General features: G+C 41.4%; 1 protein-coding gene across 1 annotated transcript in view; it reads left to right on the top strand.

Moving 5' to 3' along the window:
* The first annotated feature begins 4,424 nt into the window (after nt 1-4,424).
* BCAM (basal cell adhesion molecule (Lutheran blood group)) overlaps nt 4,425-19,847 on the top strand; it is a 63,546-nt gene continuing 48,123 nt past the window's right edge. Inside the window, exon 1 of the mRNA XM_073655940.1 lies at nt 4,425-4,717. Coding sequence (XP_073512041.1) covers nt 4,681-4,717 — 37 coding nt within the window. The 5' untranslated portion in view covers nt 4,425-4,680. The remainder of the gene's footprint in view (nt 4,718-19,847) is intronic.

The following is a 19,847-nucleotide window of genomic DNA, read 5'->3' as shown; positions in this document are numbered from 1 at the left end:
GTGCAGAGAAAAACTGTGCAATTACAGAATTAGAGATGGTGCCTAAGGTGAGTGGTGGTGTCGGACTGGGATGCCAAGGGCCCCCCAATAACCAGCTCCAGGGCCCCACTTTTCAGTTACATGCAAATATGGCATTATCCTCAATCACAAATGTATATAACAATGATCTGGGTAGATTGTTAGATGAACAAGATGCTGCCTTTGTCTGTACATAGTGATTCAAGAATATTGTGCCAAGTGCTGCACATATAAGAGGGTGGTAACCCCCAGGCAAGGCTATACGCGAAACGCACGTCGGGGTACTGGGCAGTCTTGGTTTTCAAGCATCATGGCACATAGTGGGTATGAGCATCTGACTAATTAATTTATACTATATGGGCAGCTTTTCAGGAGGTCTATCTACTAATTATGGTTTTTAAATTCAGAAATTCAGTGACCTATATATATAGCATTGGTTGCCCATACAAGTCTTATAGAACTACATATGATCTATTGTCCTATCTGACTGATTACGATTTATTATGCTAGTTTTTATCTTACCATGCTGCCCTTTTTTTTGTTTTTATGGGGTTCTTTTAATGGTTTTTGTCTTCTGTAAACTTTGGTTTTAGTGGTTGTTAATAAAGCTATATAACTGTGATATACAAACTTGTGGAATCTATTATATAGGAACTAATGATGTTTTTGGGTACCTCCAAAAAGTATATTTAATCATTCTGATTATGGGTCTAGTACACCATTTTTGGCTAATTATATAAGAGGGTGGTGGCCCATCGGAGGATTCTCCGGTTCTCCGGTGGGCCAGTCCAAGCCTGTGGGATATTACAAAGATGGGAATAGGCTTTTAAATTTATGCTTGGTTGTTTTTGTAAGCACCATAGGCTTGAATATTTAGAGCCATGCACATGTCCTGCTTCCTTATCTGAGAACATGGGGTGAGGGGGGAAAGTTAGGGTCTCAGACAATGCTTGTGCTGTGCATATATCAAATGGCAATATCCTTTTAACTGAAGAATAATGGAAAAAATTAATCAAAAGTCTCCAGGTGCATCGGCTCCACTATCATGATTACTCATGGATCATATGTATAATATAATGTATGCAGCTCCGAAGATCAGATGGATTCAGGGCCAGAGGGATCTGACATCACACAGTTTATATTTATGAGTGATTTCACTGAATAATGTCTGTTCTGCGCCTCCCTGACATCTTATCATATGGGTTTCTCCTTGTAAGACTCCAGCTTCCCAGAGCTGGCAAGTATACTGCAATTTACATATTGTTCTTCGATTACTGGAAATGGAGTAGACATCGTCTATGCAGCCCTCTCCCCAATTTACAAGTCCCATGTTGGGGTTGTAAATAATTAGGGAATCGGTTTTTCACTCACAATCAAAGCACCCCATCTCACAGGGGCTTTCAAGAACGTATTAAAGAGCTAAGACCACCAGGGAATTTTAACAGTCAGTCATTCATTACCCTAGACCACCAGGATTACTGGCATTCACCTAAGTCATTATCATTGACCACCAGGGATCAAAAGGGAAACTGGTTTTCACTTAATCACCACCAGGGGATCTGGCATTCACTTAAAAATATCCTGGACCACCAGGGATACGATATTGACATTCACCTATTCATTACCCTAGAACACCAGGGATACTAGCATTCACCCATTCATTATCCTATACCACTAGGGACACGCATTCATCCATTCATTACCGTAGACCCCCAGTGATACTGGCATCCACCCATTTATTACCCTAGACCACTAAGACAATGGCATTCATCCATTTCTTACCCTAGACCACCAGGAATACTGGCATTTATCCGTTCATTACCCTAGACCTAATATTAATTCATTACCTTAGACCACCGGGGATACTGACATTCACCTATTCATTGCCTTAGACCCCCAGTGATACTGGCATTCACCCATTTATTACTCTAGACAACTAAGACATTGGCATTCATCCATTTGTTACCCTAGACCACCAGGAATACTGGCATTTATCCGTTCATTACCCTAGACCTAATATTAATCCATTACCTTAGAACACCGGGGATACTGACATTCATCTATTCATTGCCTTAGACCACCAGTGATACTGGCATTCACCCATATATTACCCTAGACCACCAGGAATACTGGCATTTAACTGTTCATTACCCTAGACCACTGGGGATAATGGTATTCATTCACTCATTCATTCTTAACCTTAGACCACCGGGGATACTGATATTCACCCATACATTACCCTAGACCACCAGGAATACTGGCATTTACCCGTTCATTACTCTAGACCACTGGGGTTACTGTCATTCTTTCATTCATTACCTTAAATCACTGAGGATACTGGCATTCACCCATGCATTACCCTAGACCACAAGGAATACTGACATTTATCCATTCATTACCTTAGACCACTGGGGATACTGGAATTCATTCATTCATTACCGTAGACCACCTGTGATGCTGACATTCACCCATGCATTACTCTTGGCCACCAAGATATTGACATTCATCCATTAATTACTCTAGACCACCAGGAATGCTGAGATTTATCCGCTCCTTAAGTTAGACCACCAGGGATACTGGCATTTATCCATTCATTAGACAAGACTACCTGAGATACTGGCATTCATCCATTCATTACTTACCCCAACAGGTATACAAAGCATTCACCCATTACCCTAGAGCACCAGGGATACTTAAATTACCTTCTATTCTTCATGATCGCCAAACACCATAGGATTCACCCATTCTGTACCCTATACTATCAGAGATGCCGGAGTTAATTTCCCTAATTCATCAGGCGTAATTCCTTCAGCACCCTTACACCACCAGGGATCGCACCAGTCATTACCCTTCCTCTATTATTCACTATCCTTTTCACTACCATTCACTATCAGGGAACCCACTTCCAATTCTAGTCCACCAGCAATACCCATAACTATAAAGTACCCGAGACCACCAGAGATGCTGGATTCAACTCTTTCACTATATTTGACCATCATAGATGTTGAAATATAGTAAAATAGTTCATTTGGATGCTAAGATGAATGAATTCATCACTACTCTAGGCCACCAGAATTACTACAATTACCTCCCTTTCTCCACTGACCTCTCTGAATAGACGTTATCTCTTTATCCCTAAAATAACAGGGATATTATAATATTATAATTACCCTTGAACCATCTCATATAGACACTTCCATCAATAGATCCTCCAAACTGCCTATAAACCATATGCAAATGAAGCTAAAGTGCTCTGGGCATGATCAGTGCACTTCCCAATCCTTTGTCTCCCAGGCTCTATTTCCTGCCCAGTGCCACTTTCTTCTGTTTGACTGACACCTCACTGGCTGTGTAGTCAAGTCAGTGAGCTGTCAATCAAACAAAAGAAGGTGGCACTGGACAGAGGCTCAGGAAGTGCTCAAATCACAGACAGAGCACTTCAGCCTAATTTGCATATAGATTAAAACATGGCTTTTTACATTAGGGAGTGGCAAACATTGTCCTTGAAGGTACAGATTTTGGGGAGGATCATCATGATAATTCCCTTTAAATCACATATAGTGCCCAGTAAACAAAAATTGTCACAGTGACCCCTTTTTGACCATCTACTTTCAAGTTATGGGTGTCTTCTTAATTGTATGAAGGGGAAGCCCAAAATTTTGTTCTGTGGGGGAGGGGGCACAAAATTCATTCTTTTGTTGACTCTGGTCACACTTTCATTCTTTCTTATGGCTTTGAAGAAAGGAATAGAAAAGCAGCACCCCTAACAATAAATCTGCAGGGAATCCATTATGTACACCATAATCTATTTATCATTATATAATAATATAAAACATAATATTTTAATATTACATAACATAATACAGAATAATAGAAGAAAGCATAAAATAAAATAGAAAAACATAAAATAACATAACAAAAAATATATAAAATAACGTAACATAAAATTACATTAAATAGCATAAAATAACATAACAAAAAATTACATAAAATAACACAACATAAAATTAGTAATTTTATGTTGTTAATTTATGTAATTTTATGTCATTTTATGTAATTTTTTTGTAATGTTATTTTACGTAATTTTAAATTGCATAAAATAACATAAGAAAAGAATGACATAAATTAACAATATAAAATTACCATAAAATAACATAAGAAAAAAATACCTAAAATAGCTTAACGTAAAATTACAGAACATAACATGATGTAATAACATAAAATATCATGAGATATTATAGACATAAAATTAGAAACATGTAGCAAATTGTAGCAGAGCAGATCTCTCAGAGGCAGTGTGTATTGTATGCAATATTCCGGAGGGGGTCCCCTCTCTTCCATTATATATGAGGGGTGTGGAAGTCTGTGTGTAGGGAGGGTCTCCTCATAATCAGGCAGTGGATATCATACAGAGGGAGGTCACTTCTTCTGAGGAGGTGGCTCTGCTCCTTTAGGAGGCGGCTCTGGTTCTGTCCCTTTTATTCTCTCCCAGGGGCCGGTGCAGCACTAGAGCCCTCCCTGCACCAGAGACAGCCGGGACAGGGGGCTGGAGACGCGGCACCACCCGCACTGACACCTGCTGCTGCTGCTGCTGCTCCGGACTCATCCCCGGGAGGACCCCGCACTGCACCCCGCACTGCACGCTCCGGAGCCCCACACCTCATGGACAATCTGCTGCTGCTCCTCGCCCTGCTGCCAGGTGAGAGACTGCTGCCACCCTGTGCCCTCTACTGACTGCTGCCCACATGTCTGACCCGGGCACTGCACTATATATACTGCAAATAGAATATACACAGTATACAGATAGTACAGATCATCATCACACTGTATGTATATATGGTTTATATACGATGATGCACACACACACAATACTATCTATCTATCTATTATCTATCTATTATCTATCTATCTATTATCTATCTATCTATTATCTATCTATTATCTATCTATTATCTATCTATTATCTATCTATCTATTATCTATCTATCTATTATCTATCATCTATCTATCTATGTATCTATCTATCTATCTATTATCTATCTATCTATTATCTATATATCTATTATCTATCATCTATCTATTATCTATCTATTATCTATCTATCTATCTATTATCTATCTATTATCTATCTATCCATCTATCTATCTATTATCTATCTATTATCTATCTATTATCTATCTATCTATCTATTATCTATCTATCTATCTATCATCTATCTATATCTATTATCTATTATCTATCTATTATCTATCTATCATCTATCTATCATCTATCATATATCATCTATCTATCTATCATCTATCTATCTATTTATCTATTATCTATCTATTATCTATCTATTCATCTATCATATATCATCTATCTATATATTATCTATTATCTATCTATCTATTATCTATCTATCTATCTATCTATCCCATATCTATCTATCTATCTATCTATCTATCTATTATCTATCTATCTCTATCATCTATCTATCTATCTATCTATTATCTATCTATATCTATCTATGTATCTATCTATCTATCTATCTATGTATCTCTGTTTATCGGATTGTGATACATGTATACCCTGATGACTTCTGTGTATCATTGAGGAGGATGTATAGACTTCAGGTAGTGCTTGGCATTGGTGTTGGGTGGGTATGGCTGGTGTTCATGGTTGGCGCACACCCCTCCGGTATATTGCACCGTCATGGTCAGTGGAGATATGTAGATATCTGCATGTTGTATCTTGAGGCCCCGGAGACCCAGTTTTATTATCAGCACATTCTTCTTCCATCCATTATTGATCGTCGTCTTCTACACATTAGCATTTACCAGTTGTGCCAGGGCAGTGGTTTAATAATCTGACGCCTCGCTCTGTATATGATACGTCTCCATCCCCATGGAGCTAATGAATGGGATGTGATGAGTAAAGATGTAGCAGAGCTCGTTTTCTCAATATTACATTTTCATATGTTATATTACAATATCTCACTGCATTATTAGAAATCACTGAACTAAGATCATGTAATTGTTTTATCTGCTGTGATCAGGAAAATCACACTTGATAATACCTTAAGCTAATGAGAGATGACAAACTCAATTCAACTACATCTAGGAACTTAAATCTGGTATCAGCTGAAAAGCTCAGCTACATCTGATGAACTCAGCTACACTTGATAACGTTAGCTCTGCTACATCAAAGAATCTCAGCTATGCTGCATCTACGAATCTCAGGTCCCCGATACCTGTAAAACTCAACTCTGCTACATCTGTGAATCCCAGCCTTCTTACATCTGAGAGACTCAGCTCTGATAGGGTTGAGAATTTCAGCCCTTGTACAACTTCTCGCATCATGACCCCCTTGTTACATCTGAGAAACTGAACTCTGCTACATCTGAGAGTCACATCCCCTCAATTACACCTGAGAAACTCAGCTCTGCTTCATATGGGGAACTCGATTCATCCAAGCCCCTTTACATCTGAGAGACTCAGCTTTGATTCCTTTGAGAATATCAGCCCTGGTATAACTGAGAATATCAACCTTCTTGCATCATGACCCCTTGTTACATCTGAGAATCTCAACTCTGCTACATTTGAGGAACTCATGTCCTGCTATCATAAATTAGTTCTGCTACATCTGCAAGTATTAGCCCTGTTTTGTTTGAGAAACTTGGCTCTGCTACATCTGAAAGCTCAGGTCTGCTACATCTGTGACTCTCAGCTCTGCTACATCTGCAAATCTTAGCATTTATTTGAGAAGCTTCGCTGTGCTGCATCTGAGAAACTCAGCTCTGCTACATCCGTGAATCTCAGCTCCGCTACATCTGCGAATCTCAGCTCTGCTACACCTGTCAATCGAAGCCCTTATTTGAGAAGCTTGGTTCTGCTACATCTAAGAAATGTGGCTTCGCTAAATATGAGAAACTCAGCTCTGCTACATCTGAGAAACTCAGCTCTGCTGCATCTGAGAAACTCAGCCCTGCCACATCTGCGAATCTCAGCTTTGTTACATCGGCAAATTTTAGCCCTTATTTGTGAAGCTTGGCTCTGCCACATCTGAGAAACTTAGCTCTGCTATATCTGAGAAGCTCATCTTTGCTACATCTGAGAAACTCAGCTCTGCTATATCTGTGAATCTCACCTCTGCTACATCTACGAATCTCAGCTCTGCTGCATCTGTGAATCTTAGATCTTACTTGAGAAGTTTGGCTCTACTACATCTGAGAAATCTGGTTTTGCTACGTATGAGAATCTCAACTCTGCTACATTTGAGGATCTCAGTCCTGCTACATATCATAAATGAGTTCTGCTAAATCTAAAAATCGTAGCCCTCTATCATTTGGGAAACTTGGCTCTGCTACATCTGAGAAACTTGGCTCTGCTACACCTGAAAAACTCAGCTCTGCTACGTCTGCAAATCTTAGACATTGTTTGAGAAGCTTGACTCTGCTACGTATGATAAACTCAGCTCTGCTGCATCAGAGAAACCCAGCTCTGCTGCATCTGAAAATCTCAGCTCTGCTACATCTGCGAATCTTAGCCCTTGTTTGAGAAGCTTGGCTCTGCTACGTATGAGAAACTGAGCTCTGTTGCATCTGCAAATCTCAGCTCTGTTACATCTCAAAAATTAGCTCTGCTACATCTGAAGATCACATACAAGCTAAAAAGCCTGTCCTGAATTGTACGAGTGTCGCTCCCATGGTGTTTACTGCATTTAATCCTCCTGGAGGGTAGAGAATCTTAAATTGGCGCCAACCCTTATGCCAGATGTTCGTTGGCAGCGCTAAGAGATGAGCTGCTAATATCACCCACACCTAGGTATGCTCTCAGCCTAGTCAGGCAAAATAGTGATTTCCGCTCAATAATGGCACAGAGAGCTGTAGTCAGCATCTTATCAATCTGAAATGGCTGATAACAGGGAGCAATAGACCACAATAAACTGCAATCTAGTGGTGTAGGGCATGCATGAATGGGCAAATGCACTAATGAAGTGCTGAATAACGAGGTTGTGATTGTGTATTCATTTAGCACCATCAGAGTAGTTATTGCAGCCTTATCAGGGCACTAAATATCCCTACTGGTTCTTGTACTATGTAATATCTGCCCCTTTAAAATCCCAGATCCTAAGAGCGAAAATTATTGGGAACACTGGCCGGATTCTAGGAAAATTGGTGCTGTTAAATATTATATAGGACTGCTATTGAAGTACCGTTTAGCACTGTCATATGTGCACTGTATGGAAGAAATATTGAAGTCCTCTGTGGTGCTGTTATGCAGTCTGAGTATGGGACTAATATTTAAGCGCTATATGGCACTGTTATATGTTCACTGTATGGGACTAATATTTAGGTACTATGTGGAACTGGTATATGTTCACTGTATGGGACTAATATTTAAGCATTACATGGCAGTGTTATATGTTCACTGTATGAGACTAATATTTAGGTACTATGTGGCACTATTATATGTTCATTGTAGGGGACTAATATTTAGGTACTACATGGCACTGTTATATGTTCACTGTATGGGACTAACATTTAGGTACTACATGGCACTGTTATATGTTCACTGTATGGGACTAATATTTAGGTAATATATGGCACTGTTATATGTTCATTCTATGGGACTAATATTTAGGTACTATGTGGCACTATTATATGTTCACTGTATGGGACTAATATTTAGGTTTTATATGGCACTGTTATATGTTCACTGCATGGGACTAATATTTAGGTACTACATGGCACTGTTATATGTTCACTGTATGGGACTAATATTTAGGTACTATATGGCACTGTTATATGTTCACTCTATGGGACTAATATTTAGGTACTATATGGCACTGTTATATGTTCAGTGTATGGGACCAATATTTAGGTATTATGTGGCACTGTTATATGTTCACTGTTGCGTCAAATGTGTAACATGGCGTACACCAGTTGACAGACATCTAATAGCCCAATTTGCCACCAGAGGCTCAAATTGCCATTGTTATGCTGTATTTAGGGCCCTGGATCCGTGCGGTTTACACTATTGGTTTTGTAGATGACGATACCTGCGTTGCATCTCATTGAGAATTTTTCAAACAAAGCCCAGGTTGTTGCAAACTATTACAACCTGGTGGGCGCTCAGTGAACAGGTTGGGGCAGGCTCTGTGTACTCTGTTATTTCACAGCAAATTCCCACATTCCAGACATGGCAAAACATCACCCTTCCCCACCACAAAAACACACAGAGCCCCCCTCCAACAACAAAGAGATCACATGGCCCCCGCCTATAGGCAGACAGGTGTGAACCACTCTCTCACTGAGGTTTGGAATCTTAGGTGATTCATGGAGAACTTTGTGGCAGCAACACTTCCCGTCACCTTGTCAAACTTCTGCCCCTGCTCCTTAAAGGGGGTTTTCAGGTGTGGCTGATAGGCTTTTCTTCAACTGGGTCAAATATTCAGTCCTTTGCCCTAATCCTGGCCAAAAAATAGTGGTTCATTGGTGCTCTCCTTCTTTTTGCCATTCGGCACATTGGGCAACCCAACCCTTTAAAGTTCACCTTCTGTAATTCACAGGGATAAAAGTAGTCGAAAATCTTTTGGTAAAGATGCCACTAAGAGTCTGAAGATAAGTTAGCTGGCCCATGGTTAGAACACGGGGCAAGATGAGACTTATGGTCCACATTGGCTTTTGCTGGCCCAAGGTAAGAACATGGGGCAAGATGAGACTTATGGTCCACATTGGCTTTAGCTGGCCCATGGTTAGAACACGGGGCAAGATGAGACTTATGGTCCACATTGTCTTTAGCTGGCCCATGGTTAGAACACGGGGCAAGATGAGACTTATGGTCCACATTGGCTTTACCACCAAACTTCTGACCGAGACTGGGAATTCATAGTTTCATAGTTTTAAGGTTGAAGGTAGACTTAAGTCCATCAAGTTCAACCAATAATTCAGACTAATCGCTTCATATCTTTATGATCTGGGACAACCGGAAAAGCAGTGGCACATCTGATGAGAACAGGTATGTGCCGCCGCTTCTCATAGTCCATGACCTTTTTAATAGCTCGTAAAAGCGGAGCATCATTTTAACTCTTTTTGGGTACAAGTCACAGTATGAAAGGGTTAAAATGGACTAGAATGGGCTTGAAATTCCTCCTGAATATTACAAGGATTCTTCAGTTCTAGAATTTGCTGATGTAAGACGGCAATAATAGTAGGGTGGGCACTGCCAGTCAGAAAATGGTCAAAGCCCCCCCCCAGCTCTATAACTCTGAAGCACTTCTGTGGCTTACAGAAACACATTGATATTAATAATCCCTTGGGAATGAGTGCGTTTGGGCTTCAATTAGATTTCCCAGACTCCTTTGGTGTCATATTAGGCCATTTTGGCAAATATTTAAGGCGTTTAGGTGCTGGAGGGCATATGTCCTTGGCCAATAAAGTCCCAGTGGGAACCTCTTCGATTTTTTTCTCCCAAATTTCCCAAGATCTATAACTTTTTTAATTTTTGTTCAATAGAGTTTCATCAGGGCTTGTTTTTTTGAAGAATGAGATGTAGATCCAGGGGCATAATGATTCCGGTCGCAAAGGTCATGACCTCACCCGTGCTCGTGCGGATGGGGGCCCGTATGGGTGAGCGGTCCGCCGATGCCAGACGAAACTTCAACTGGATGGGTGTCCTTGGATGCACATCCCGGTGAAGTGTATTGTGGTGCACAGACCTGTCGGGTCCGTGTGCGGCAGTAAACGCTGACTGCTAATCAGAGGCCAGCTGCTGACATTGGCGTGCACGTGACGCATGGGGGCGCATGGCAGTGACGTCATGTGCTCCTGTCACTTGCATGCTGAAGTCAGCTGCTATCTTCAGAAGAGAACGCTTTGCCGTTCGGGGAGCGGAGGGAAGGTGAGTATAATGGGGCTTTTTTTCTATGCATTAAAGAACATCGGCAGAATGGAGGACGTATACCAGCATGGGGGATATATATACAAGGATGGGGCCCAGGACATGGGACATATATACCAGGTTGGGGGATATATATATCAGGATGGAAGGCATATACTGTATATATACAGTATGTATGTATATATACAGTTTATCCACCAGGATGAAGGGGGGGAGCATGATTTCGACATCGGACTCTAGTTACTCCACTGAGGACATCTGTAAGTGTACAAACATGGCAGACACGGGAGACCATGAGAATACCGTGAGCACCTTGCATTCATGTTGCCCGGGGTCGAAATTTCATCAGTAGGGATACCTTCCCCAATTCCAACCTCTTAAATGCAGCTGTCAAGGTTGACAGCGTTATCTAAGAAGTTGAACTGCTGTGATCTGAGCTAGCTCCAATCGCTGCAGTTAGACTCGGATACACAGGCGGCATCTATACTGTATGAGGAAGGCTTAGCTCCGGAAGCTGTTGCATACATGAACAAAGTCGGGGAGTAACTGTAATAGGTACATGTGTTGCAATTGCACCTGGACCCTGGAGATAAAGGAGGACCAAAGGTCCCTTTTCCCCATATAAAAAGAATATTACTATTAAAGACCTGTGTTCGTTGGGTGCCCCATTGGAGATTTTGCATTGGCGTCCATAGGCGTTAAGTTACGCCATTGGTATGAAGGATGTTGCAAATTGAAATCTGGGTGTTGTGTTCCCCTCCAGGTGCCAGCGGCCCTTGCCAGGGTTTGCCAGGTGCCGGCGCCCCCCTTGGGTGTTTGATTCCAGTTTTTAAAAACAAGACTCGGGAAGTAAACTGAATCTTTCCAGAGTTCGACTCGGATCCAAGGGGTAACGTTTCTCCTTGTGGAGAGTGATAAGACAGGCCTGGCATGCCAGAGTGAGGAGACTTATATGCCATGCATGCTCTTCTGGGAAATTAAATATGCAAATTGCCTCTTCAGAGAGGAAGAGGAGTAGAAGTCTAGCACCACCTATTAGAAGTAGTAATCCTAAAAGTCAATACTATTATTATTATTATTAATTTATATAGCGCCATTGATTCCATGGTGCTGTACATAAGGGGTTACATAACAAATACAGATATCACTTACAGTAAACAAACTAACAATGATAGAACGTTACAGAGGGAAGAGGGCCCTGCCCTTGCAGGCTTACATTCTACAGGAATGGGGGAGGAGACAGTAAGTTGAGGGGTTGCAGTAGCTCTGGTGTTGGGGTGGCAGAAAGCAAGGTCATGGCAGGCTGTAAGCTTGTTTGAAGAGATGGGTGGATAATTGGACGCGTTGAGGCGCAGAATTCCATAGGACGGGGGATATTCGGGAGAAATCTTGGAGGCGATTGCGTGAGGAACAAATAAGTGTGGAGGAGAGAAGGAGATCTTGGGAGGACCGGAGGTTACATGAGGGAATATATTGGGAGATTAGTTCCGAGATGTACTGAGGAGAGAGGTTATGGATGGCTTTGTAGGTCAGTGTTAGTAGTTTGAACTGGGTACAAAATGGAAGCCAGTGAAGGGATTTGCAAAGGAGGGTAGCAGAGGAGTAGCGAGACGAGAGATGAACAAGTCGTGCATAGAGTTGAGGATGGACTCGAGGGGTGCGAGACTGTTAGCAGGTAGGCCACAGAGAAGGATGTTGCAGTAGTCGAGGCAGGAGATGATGAGGGCATGCACAAGCAGTTTAGTAGATTGAGGGTTGATGAAAGGACGGATTCTGGAAATATTTTTGAGCTGGAGGCGACAGGAGGTGGCGAGAGCTTGGATGTGGCGTTTGAAGGACAGGGCAGAGTCAAGGGTTACTCCGAGGCAGTGGATTGTCTGTACAGTGGAAAGAGTGATGTCATTTATTGTGATAGAAAGATCAGGTGGGAAAGATATGCAAGATGTGGCAAAGATATTGAGGTAGCTTAGAAGAAGGAGGATATGGCTGCTAGACATGCTGTGATTCTGGACAGCAGAGAAGTGACATCTGGGCCAGAGAGGTAGATCCGGGTGTCATCAGCGTACAGATGGTATTGGAAGCCATGGGATTTTATGAGCTGTCCCAGGCCAGGGGTATAGATTGAGAAGAGTAGGGGTCCTAGGAGAGAGCCTTGAGGGACTCCAACAGAGAGAAAGGTATGAGGAGATCCAAGATAGGGCAAGGTCTTTGACACCAAAGGAAGAGAGGATCTGTAGTAGGAGGCAGTGGTCAACTGTATCGAAAGCAGAGGACAGGTCAAGAAGGAGTACAGAGAATTGTCTGTTAGCTTTGGCTGTAAGTCATTGGTGATTATGGTAAGGGCAGTTTCGGTGGAATGGTGGGGGCGGAAGCCGGATTGTCGGTTGTCGAAGAGAGAGATGAAAAGTGGGAGGAAAGTTCAGCGTGAACATGTTGCTCAAGGAGTTTGGAGGCAAATGGGAGCAGCGATATGGGGCGATAGCTGGACAAGGCGGTTGGGTCGAGGGATGGCTTTTTGAGGATGGGCGTGATTGTGGCATGTTTGAAGGCAGCGGGGAAAGTACCAGAAGATAGTGATAGGTTGAAGAGATGGGTTAGGGATGGGATGATTGTGGGGGGGTGAGGTTGGGGAGGAGGTGGGATGGGATGGGGTCGATATCGACCCTTTAACAAGCCTTGCCATATGACTTAGGATAAAAGCCAATATCAATTTGCAGAGTGTTTCGGGCTATTGCCCCTCGTCAGTGCAAAGTTCGACTCAAAACACATATTTTGTAAGATGCCCTACAATCAACCTTCGCCTCTTCTCAGGCCACTCCTCAATATTTACCTTATTATCATCTCTTTTTTTTATCTCTTCTCCTTCCCCCCAGCTGCCCGGGGTCACCTCTGATCCCCCTGTGACTGTCTGAGCGTTCCCTATTGACCTATGCTCCAAGAGGAGTGGTCCTTTTAGGGTCTGTTTAACCAGAGATTAGCGGCATTGTGGACATTATGACATTGTATTTGCCTGTCAATGAATCAACGATTGTTTGTGATTTAAAACCTGTACCATAGACTGAAATGAATGGTGACCCCGTAACGGAGACCTATGGGGTGGAGGCTGAAAGAATGGGTCACGGCGCTGAATATTCATAGACCCTCGTAAAACGAGGTTCAGACATTTCTAATTTCTATGTAAGACTCATGACAGCCATGCTTTATCACTAATATGTTCATATTCTTCGATTTTACATGATAAACTGGACAATAGGAGGCACTAGTCCTGTGCATTTTGCTAAAATTAACCTTCTGTGCAGCGCCACCTGAGTGACAACCAATATGGCCACCATTACTGCTCTTGCAGAGTTGTCACACAACTCTCAAGACGGCAGGGTCCTCTTTCTTTTATGGGGCTTTTTTTTTTTTCAACTAAAAGTGACAAACCCTTATTTCTGCTAGGATTTTTGGGGAACAAATCCCCCAAAAATGTAGCATGCAGATTTTACCCATCTATATTGAAAGGGGGTAAAATTTGTGGAAAAGAAATGACTGGATGGAATTAACTAAAACTTGTAAGAAAAAGGCAACTCAAAATCCTATATGTGCCTGGAGTTGCCCCTAGCAACCAATCACAGAGCAGCTTTCATTTTACCAGAGCAGTTTTGTAAATGAAAGCTGATCTCTGATTGGTTGCTATGGGCAACAAACCTAGATTGGATAAATGAGGCCTACTTTTCTTTTTACATATTTCTTTGGTAAATTCCAGACATGATGCCAATCACTAAGCGCCCGTTTGGAGCTTAATTGATTAGCACGCACTAAGTCCATGTAGTTATTATGCCTCGTGGCATCAAACTGGTTTTAATTGACTCATTTAAATTGTGTCTGAAGAGACGGGACGAATTCCCGTCTGTGTTTCATATATTGATTGTTACGGAAAAAAAAATAAGTATTCGGCGATCCGCGCACACCAGGGGGGATTTATGAAAATGATTGTAGGGGGTGGAAAAAAAAACAAAAACGCAGAGACGTTGTCATAGCAACCAATTAAATGGCTGCCCTCATCCTGAAAACCGCTCACGTTGATATTTCCTTTTACAGCAATTTTCGAAAAATATTCCTCTATACCCAGTGCCCGCCTCTGGTAATCCAGCTGCGCGTGGATTGCCCATACTTACCGCCACTTTAATTTCCCAAGTGAAAAATGGGAGCAGATCGGAGGAAGGCAATATTTTTTTTGTCTGTCCTAGTTTCTACAAATGACCCAATTTTTTTGTTCCTTTGCAAAAAAATTGTGCCATCTTTTTCATCCATTTGATAAATGGCTTATAAAATAGAAAAGCGGATATGAAGAATTGTGATTGTATTGAAAAACGTGAAAAATAAATAAAGAAAAAAAAAGCATAAATATTGAGCAATAAATATCGTAATTTAAGGGCTCATTCAGATGTCCGATTTTCGCGGATGAGTGCTATCTGTATTTTTGTCTGTATTTTTGTATTTTGCCGATCACATGTCCGATTTTTCACTCAGACCGAATGGTCCTCGGAAAATATCGGAGACGTCTGATTTTGATCCGAGGGTCAGATCAAAATCATCAATGTCTATGGGTCCATGAAAAAACTGGACCGCGCTTGGTTGACATAAGAGTGTTGTCCGATTTTCACCGACTGCCAGAACGGAGAAAGTGGAATTTAAAAAAAATATACATATTATTTTTAATTTTTCCACTTACGAGAAAATTGGACGACACTCATAGTACCCTCTGATCAAACTCTGATCAGAATGATCGCTCCGATTTTCTCGTACGTGAAAAAAATCTGACATCTGAATGAGCCCTAACTTGTCGAAAAGATGTCAAAAATTTTGGCAAAATAGATGCAAATTGATCAGAGGATCCATCCCATCTATGGACGTTCGCTTTGCCGGCACCATTATAGTCTATGGCAGGGGTCCTCAAACTTTTTAAACAGAGGGCCAGTTCACGGTCCCTCAGACCATTGGACGGCCGGAATATAGTTTTTTTAAAAAAACTTTGAACAAATTACTATGCACACTGCACATATCTTATTTTGTAGTAAAAAAAACAATACAGGAACAAATACAATATTTAAAATGAAGAACAAGTAAAGTTAAATCAACCGTTATTTCAATAGGTAGGTAACTGTACCCAATAGGCAGCATAGGTCCTCAATAGGCAGGTAAATGTCCCCAATAGCCAGGTAAATGTCCCCAATAGGCAGGTAAATATCCCCAATAGGCAGCATAGGTCCCCAATAGGCAGGTAAATGTACCCAATAGGCAGCATAGGTCCTCAATAGGCAGGTAAATGTCCCCAACAGGCAGGTAAATGTTCCCAATAGGCAGCATAGGTCCCCAATAGGCAGGTAAATTTCCCAAATAGGCAGGTAAATGTCCCAAATAGGCAGCATAGGTCCCCAATAGGCAGGTAAATATCCCCAATAGGCAAGTAAATGTCCCCAATAGGCAGGTAAATGTCCCCAATAGGCAGCATAGGTCCTCAATAGGCAGGCTGTTTCCCCCTTATAATGCCCTATGCAGGCTGTTCCCCCCTTATTGTGCCCCATGCAGGATTTCCCTTTCTCCCACCATATAATGCCCCGTGCAAGATATCACTCCCCTGTCTTTATAATGCCCCATTCAGGATGTCACCCCCCCCATATAATGCCCCATTCAGGATGTCACCCCCCCCCCCATATAATGACCCATGCAGGATATCACCCCCCTGTCCTTATAATGCCCCATTCAGGATGTCACCCCCCCATATAATGCCCCATGCTGGATGTCACCCCCCATATAATGCCCCATGCAGCATGTCATCCCCCCCATATAATGCCCCATTCAGGATGTCACCCCCCCCCATACAATACCCCATGCTGGATGTCACCCCCCATATAATGCCCCATGCAGCATGTCACCGCCCCATATAATGCTCCATTCAGGATGTCACCCCCCCCCCCATATAATGCCACATGCAGGATGTCACCCCTAATATTATGTCCCATGCCTCCATACATTAAAAAAAAAAAAATCCAATACTCACCTCCCTCCTTGCCTGCTGCCGCTGCTCAGGTCCAGACTCCAGCGTTGTCGGCGTCTTCCCGCTCTGCGCTGCCTGTGACAGCACTGGGGAGGGCGCGGTGTAAAGATGTCACCGCGCCCTCTGACCTGAGACGTCACAGGGAGCGCAGACCAGGAAGACAGCGGATCTGCGAAGGCACGGGGAGAGGTAAGTATCGGGCTGCCGGGGCTCTGAGAAAGCGGGGGAGAAGGGTGGGCGCTGACACCGCTCTCCTCTGCCCACAGCCCAGCGGGCCGGATAAAAGTCCTCCGTGGGCCGCATGTGGCCCGCGGGCCGTAGTTTGAGGACCCCTGGTCTATGGCCTCGTTGGCGTATACTTTTGAATCCCGTTTTGTGGGGGGGTTTGGCCGTATGCCCCGATGGGGCCACCGAGTGTGTCCCTAAACTAAGAATCTGTAGCTATTATAGTCTATGGACCTGTTCACATGTCCGTGTATTTTTGCTGACCGAGTGGTCCACACAAAATCACTCAATGACTCCTAACAGACTCATCACTTCTTCATACCCTCTGATATCAATGGAAGCCAAAACGCGAATGTGAACAGTACATAATGATATCTAGACAATACCTATACTTCTCTTTTTGTTTGCTTATTTTTGGGATTTTTTTTTAAATTTATTCTATTTCATTTTATTTTTTATATTAATGTGCAATTTTTTATATACATTTATTTTTTAGATAAACTTATTTGCTTATTTTTGGGTTTTTTTATTCTATTTTATGTTATTGTTTTATATTAATATGTAATTTTTTATATTAATGTATTTTTTATATAAACTTACTTGTTTGCTTATTTTTGGGATTTTTTTATTTATCCTATTTTTTTTTTATAAATGTATATTTTATATCATCTTATTTAAAAAAATATTTTAAACTGGTCCATGTTCCACCTTTTATGTTCTAGCCATGTTTTTTTTACAGATAGAACATGTATTATAGTCTGTGGCGCTGTTTACATGTCCATTTTATTTTTTTTTTGGCAGACCGAGTCCATTTTTGATCCAAGTCAGTGATTCCATGAAAAAAATCTGAGTGCTGTCCTTTTTTTATTGTTTAATGGATAGGAAAAGCTTCTACTTTTTTTTATTGCGTACGAGAAAAACAGAAGCAACATGAATGGTAAAAAATACACACAAAGAAAAATGGATGTAGAACGTATCTATTTTTTTTTTTTTTTTGCATACGATTAAAAACAGAGCGTTTTTTTATCACTATATAAAAAAACGCTATGATTTTACTCATGCGTAAAATAAAAAAAATGTCTAAAGGAGAGTCACTACAGAAATTTTTCAAACTAGTAGAATGTTTTATATTTTCCTTATAAAATTCACTTCTTCAAATTTCATAGAAAATTATGTATTTGACATTATTATCAAAGCAAGTGCACGGAAAAACTTTTTTCCCAACTTTTGGAAATTGGAAGCAGCACCCTTATTGTTCTTAAGGGCGATAGATCCACTTAGTCCTCATTCGTTTTTTTTAAGAAGAAGACAAGGTTCATTCGTGAAAAAGGCAACGATACGATCATTGATGATAATTTCAAGTCGCTATGCAACCCCATTCACCTGCATCACACTGATAGATGGCCGCTAGACCTGTGTCACAGCCATAGTAGTCCAAATATTGATCTTAGCTTTTAAAAGTAACTTCATAAATAATGTTAAAAATATATATATTTTTTTTTTCTTGTATTAAATTGTTTTGATATTTAATTTTTATGCAGAAGCAATTATAAATATTTTTATTTTTTACTCATTTTAACCCTCCTTTTTATTTTTATTCTCTTTTTTTATTTATGCTTTTTTTTCTCTCTATTTCAAATTGTAGTCGCCTTCTCTTTCGTTTTCTGTGTCGCTGCTTTAACAAGCAATCTATCTTCTCTTTCTTTCTCGCTTCCCCTCACCCCCCTCTCTCAGGCTTTGGTGAAGTGTTTAGAATTCAACAATAGCCCATGTGACTGCCTATGAGACACTCTTATTGTGTGGTGACTCCGAGGATCCTGCTCCCCCCTCCACCCCTCTTCCCTCCGCTTTTCCTTTCCAATTTCGTGCCCTCCCTGTGTAACCCTCTCTATGCCCTCTTCTTTTGTGCCCTCATCCAGTACTGTTGTCTTTGGCCATCGATGTCCCTCCTTCGTTCATTCACACTTGTACTGATGCAGAAGAGCTGAACTTGTCATTTAGCATTGCATTTTTTTTGGCTTATAGTAGTAACTCTCTGAATTTAGATATTGCACATTATGATAACCTGATGTTTCTGCTACTCTGCTCTGCTACTTTTAAAGGATTTTGTTGCTTCCTGTGCTTTACTAGATTGAAGCATTTCTGTTGCATCCTCAGCTCTGCTACATTTGGAGCATTTTGTTGCATTCTCCGCTCTGCTACATTTGGAGCATTTTGTTGAATCCTCGGCTCTGCTACATTGAAGCATTTAGTTGCATCCTCCACTCTGCTACATTTGGAGCATTTCATTGCTTCCTCCGCTTTGCTACATTTGGAGCATTTTGTTGCTTCCTCTGCTATGCTACATTTGGATTATTTTGTTGCTTCCTCCACTATTCTACATTTGGTGCATTTTGTTGCTTCCTCCACTATGCTAGATTTGGTGCATTTTGTTGCTTCCTCCACTATGCTACATTTGGAGCATTGTGTTGCTTCCTCCACTATGCTACATTTGGAGCATTTTGTTGCTTCCTTCACTATACTACATTTGGAGCATTTTGTTGCTTCCTTCACTCTGCTACATTTGGAGCATTGTGTTGCTTCCTCCACTATGCTACATTTGGAGCATTTTGTTGCTTCCTTCACTCTGCTACATTTGGAGCATTTTGTTGCTCCTCTGCTACATTTAAAGCGTTTTG

The sequence above is a fragment of the Phyllobates terribilis genome, unplaced genomic scaffold, assembly GCF_046119375.1.
Source record: "Phyllobates terribilis strain yellow unplaced genomic scaffold, ASM4611937v1 Scaffold_12__6_contigs__length_324123572, whole genome shotgun sequence".
Lineage (NCBI taxonomy): Eukaryota > Metazoa > Chordata > Amphibia > Anura > Dendrobatidae > Phyllobates > Phyllobates terribilis.
Note: the sequence above shows the minus strand (reverse complement) of the source record. Positions and strands in the feature narration are given on the sequence as shown.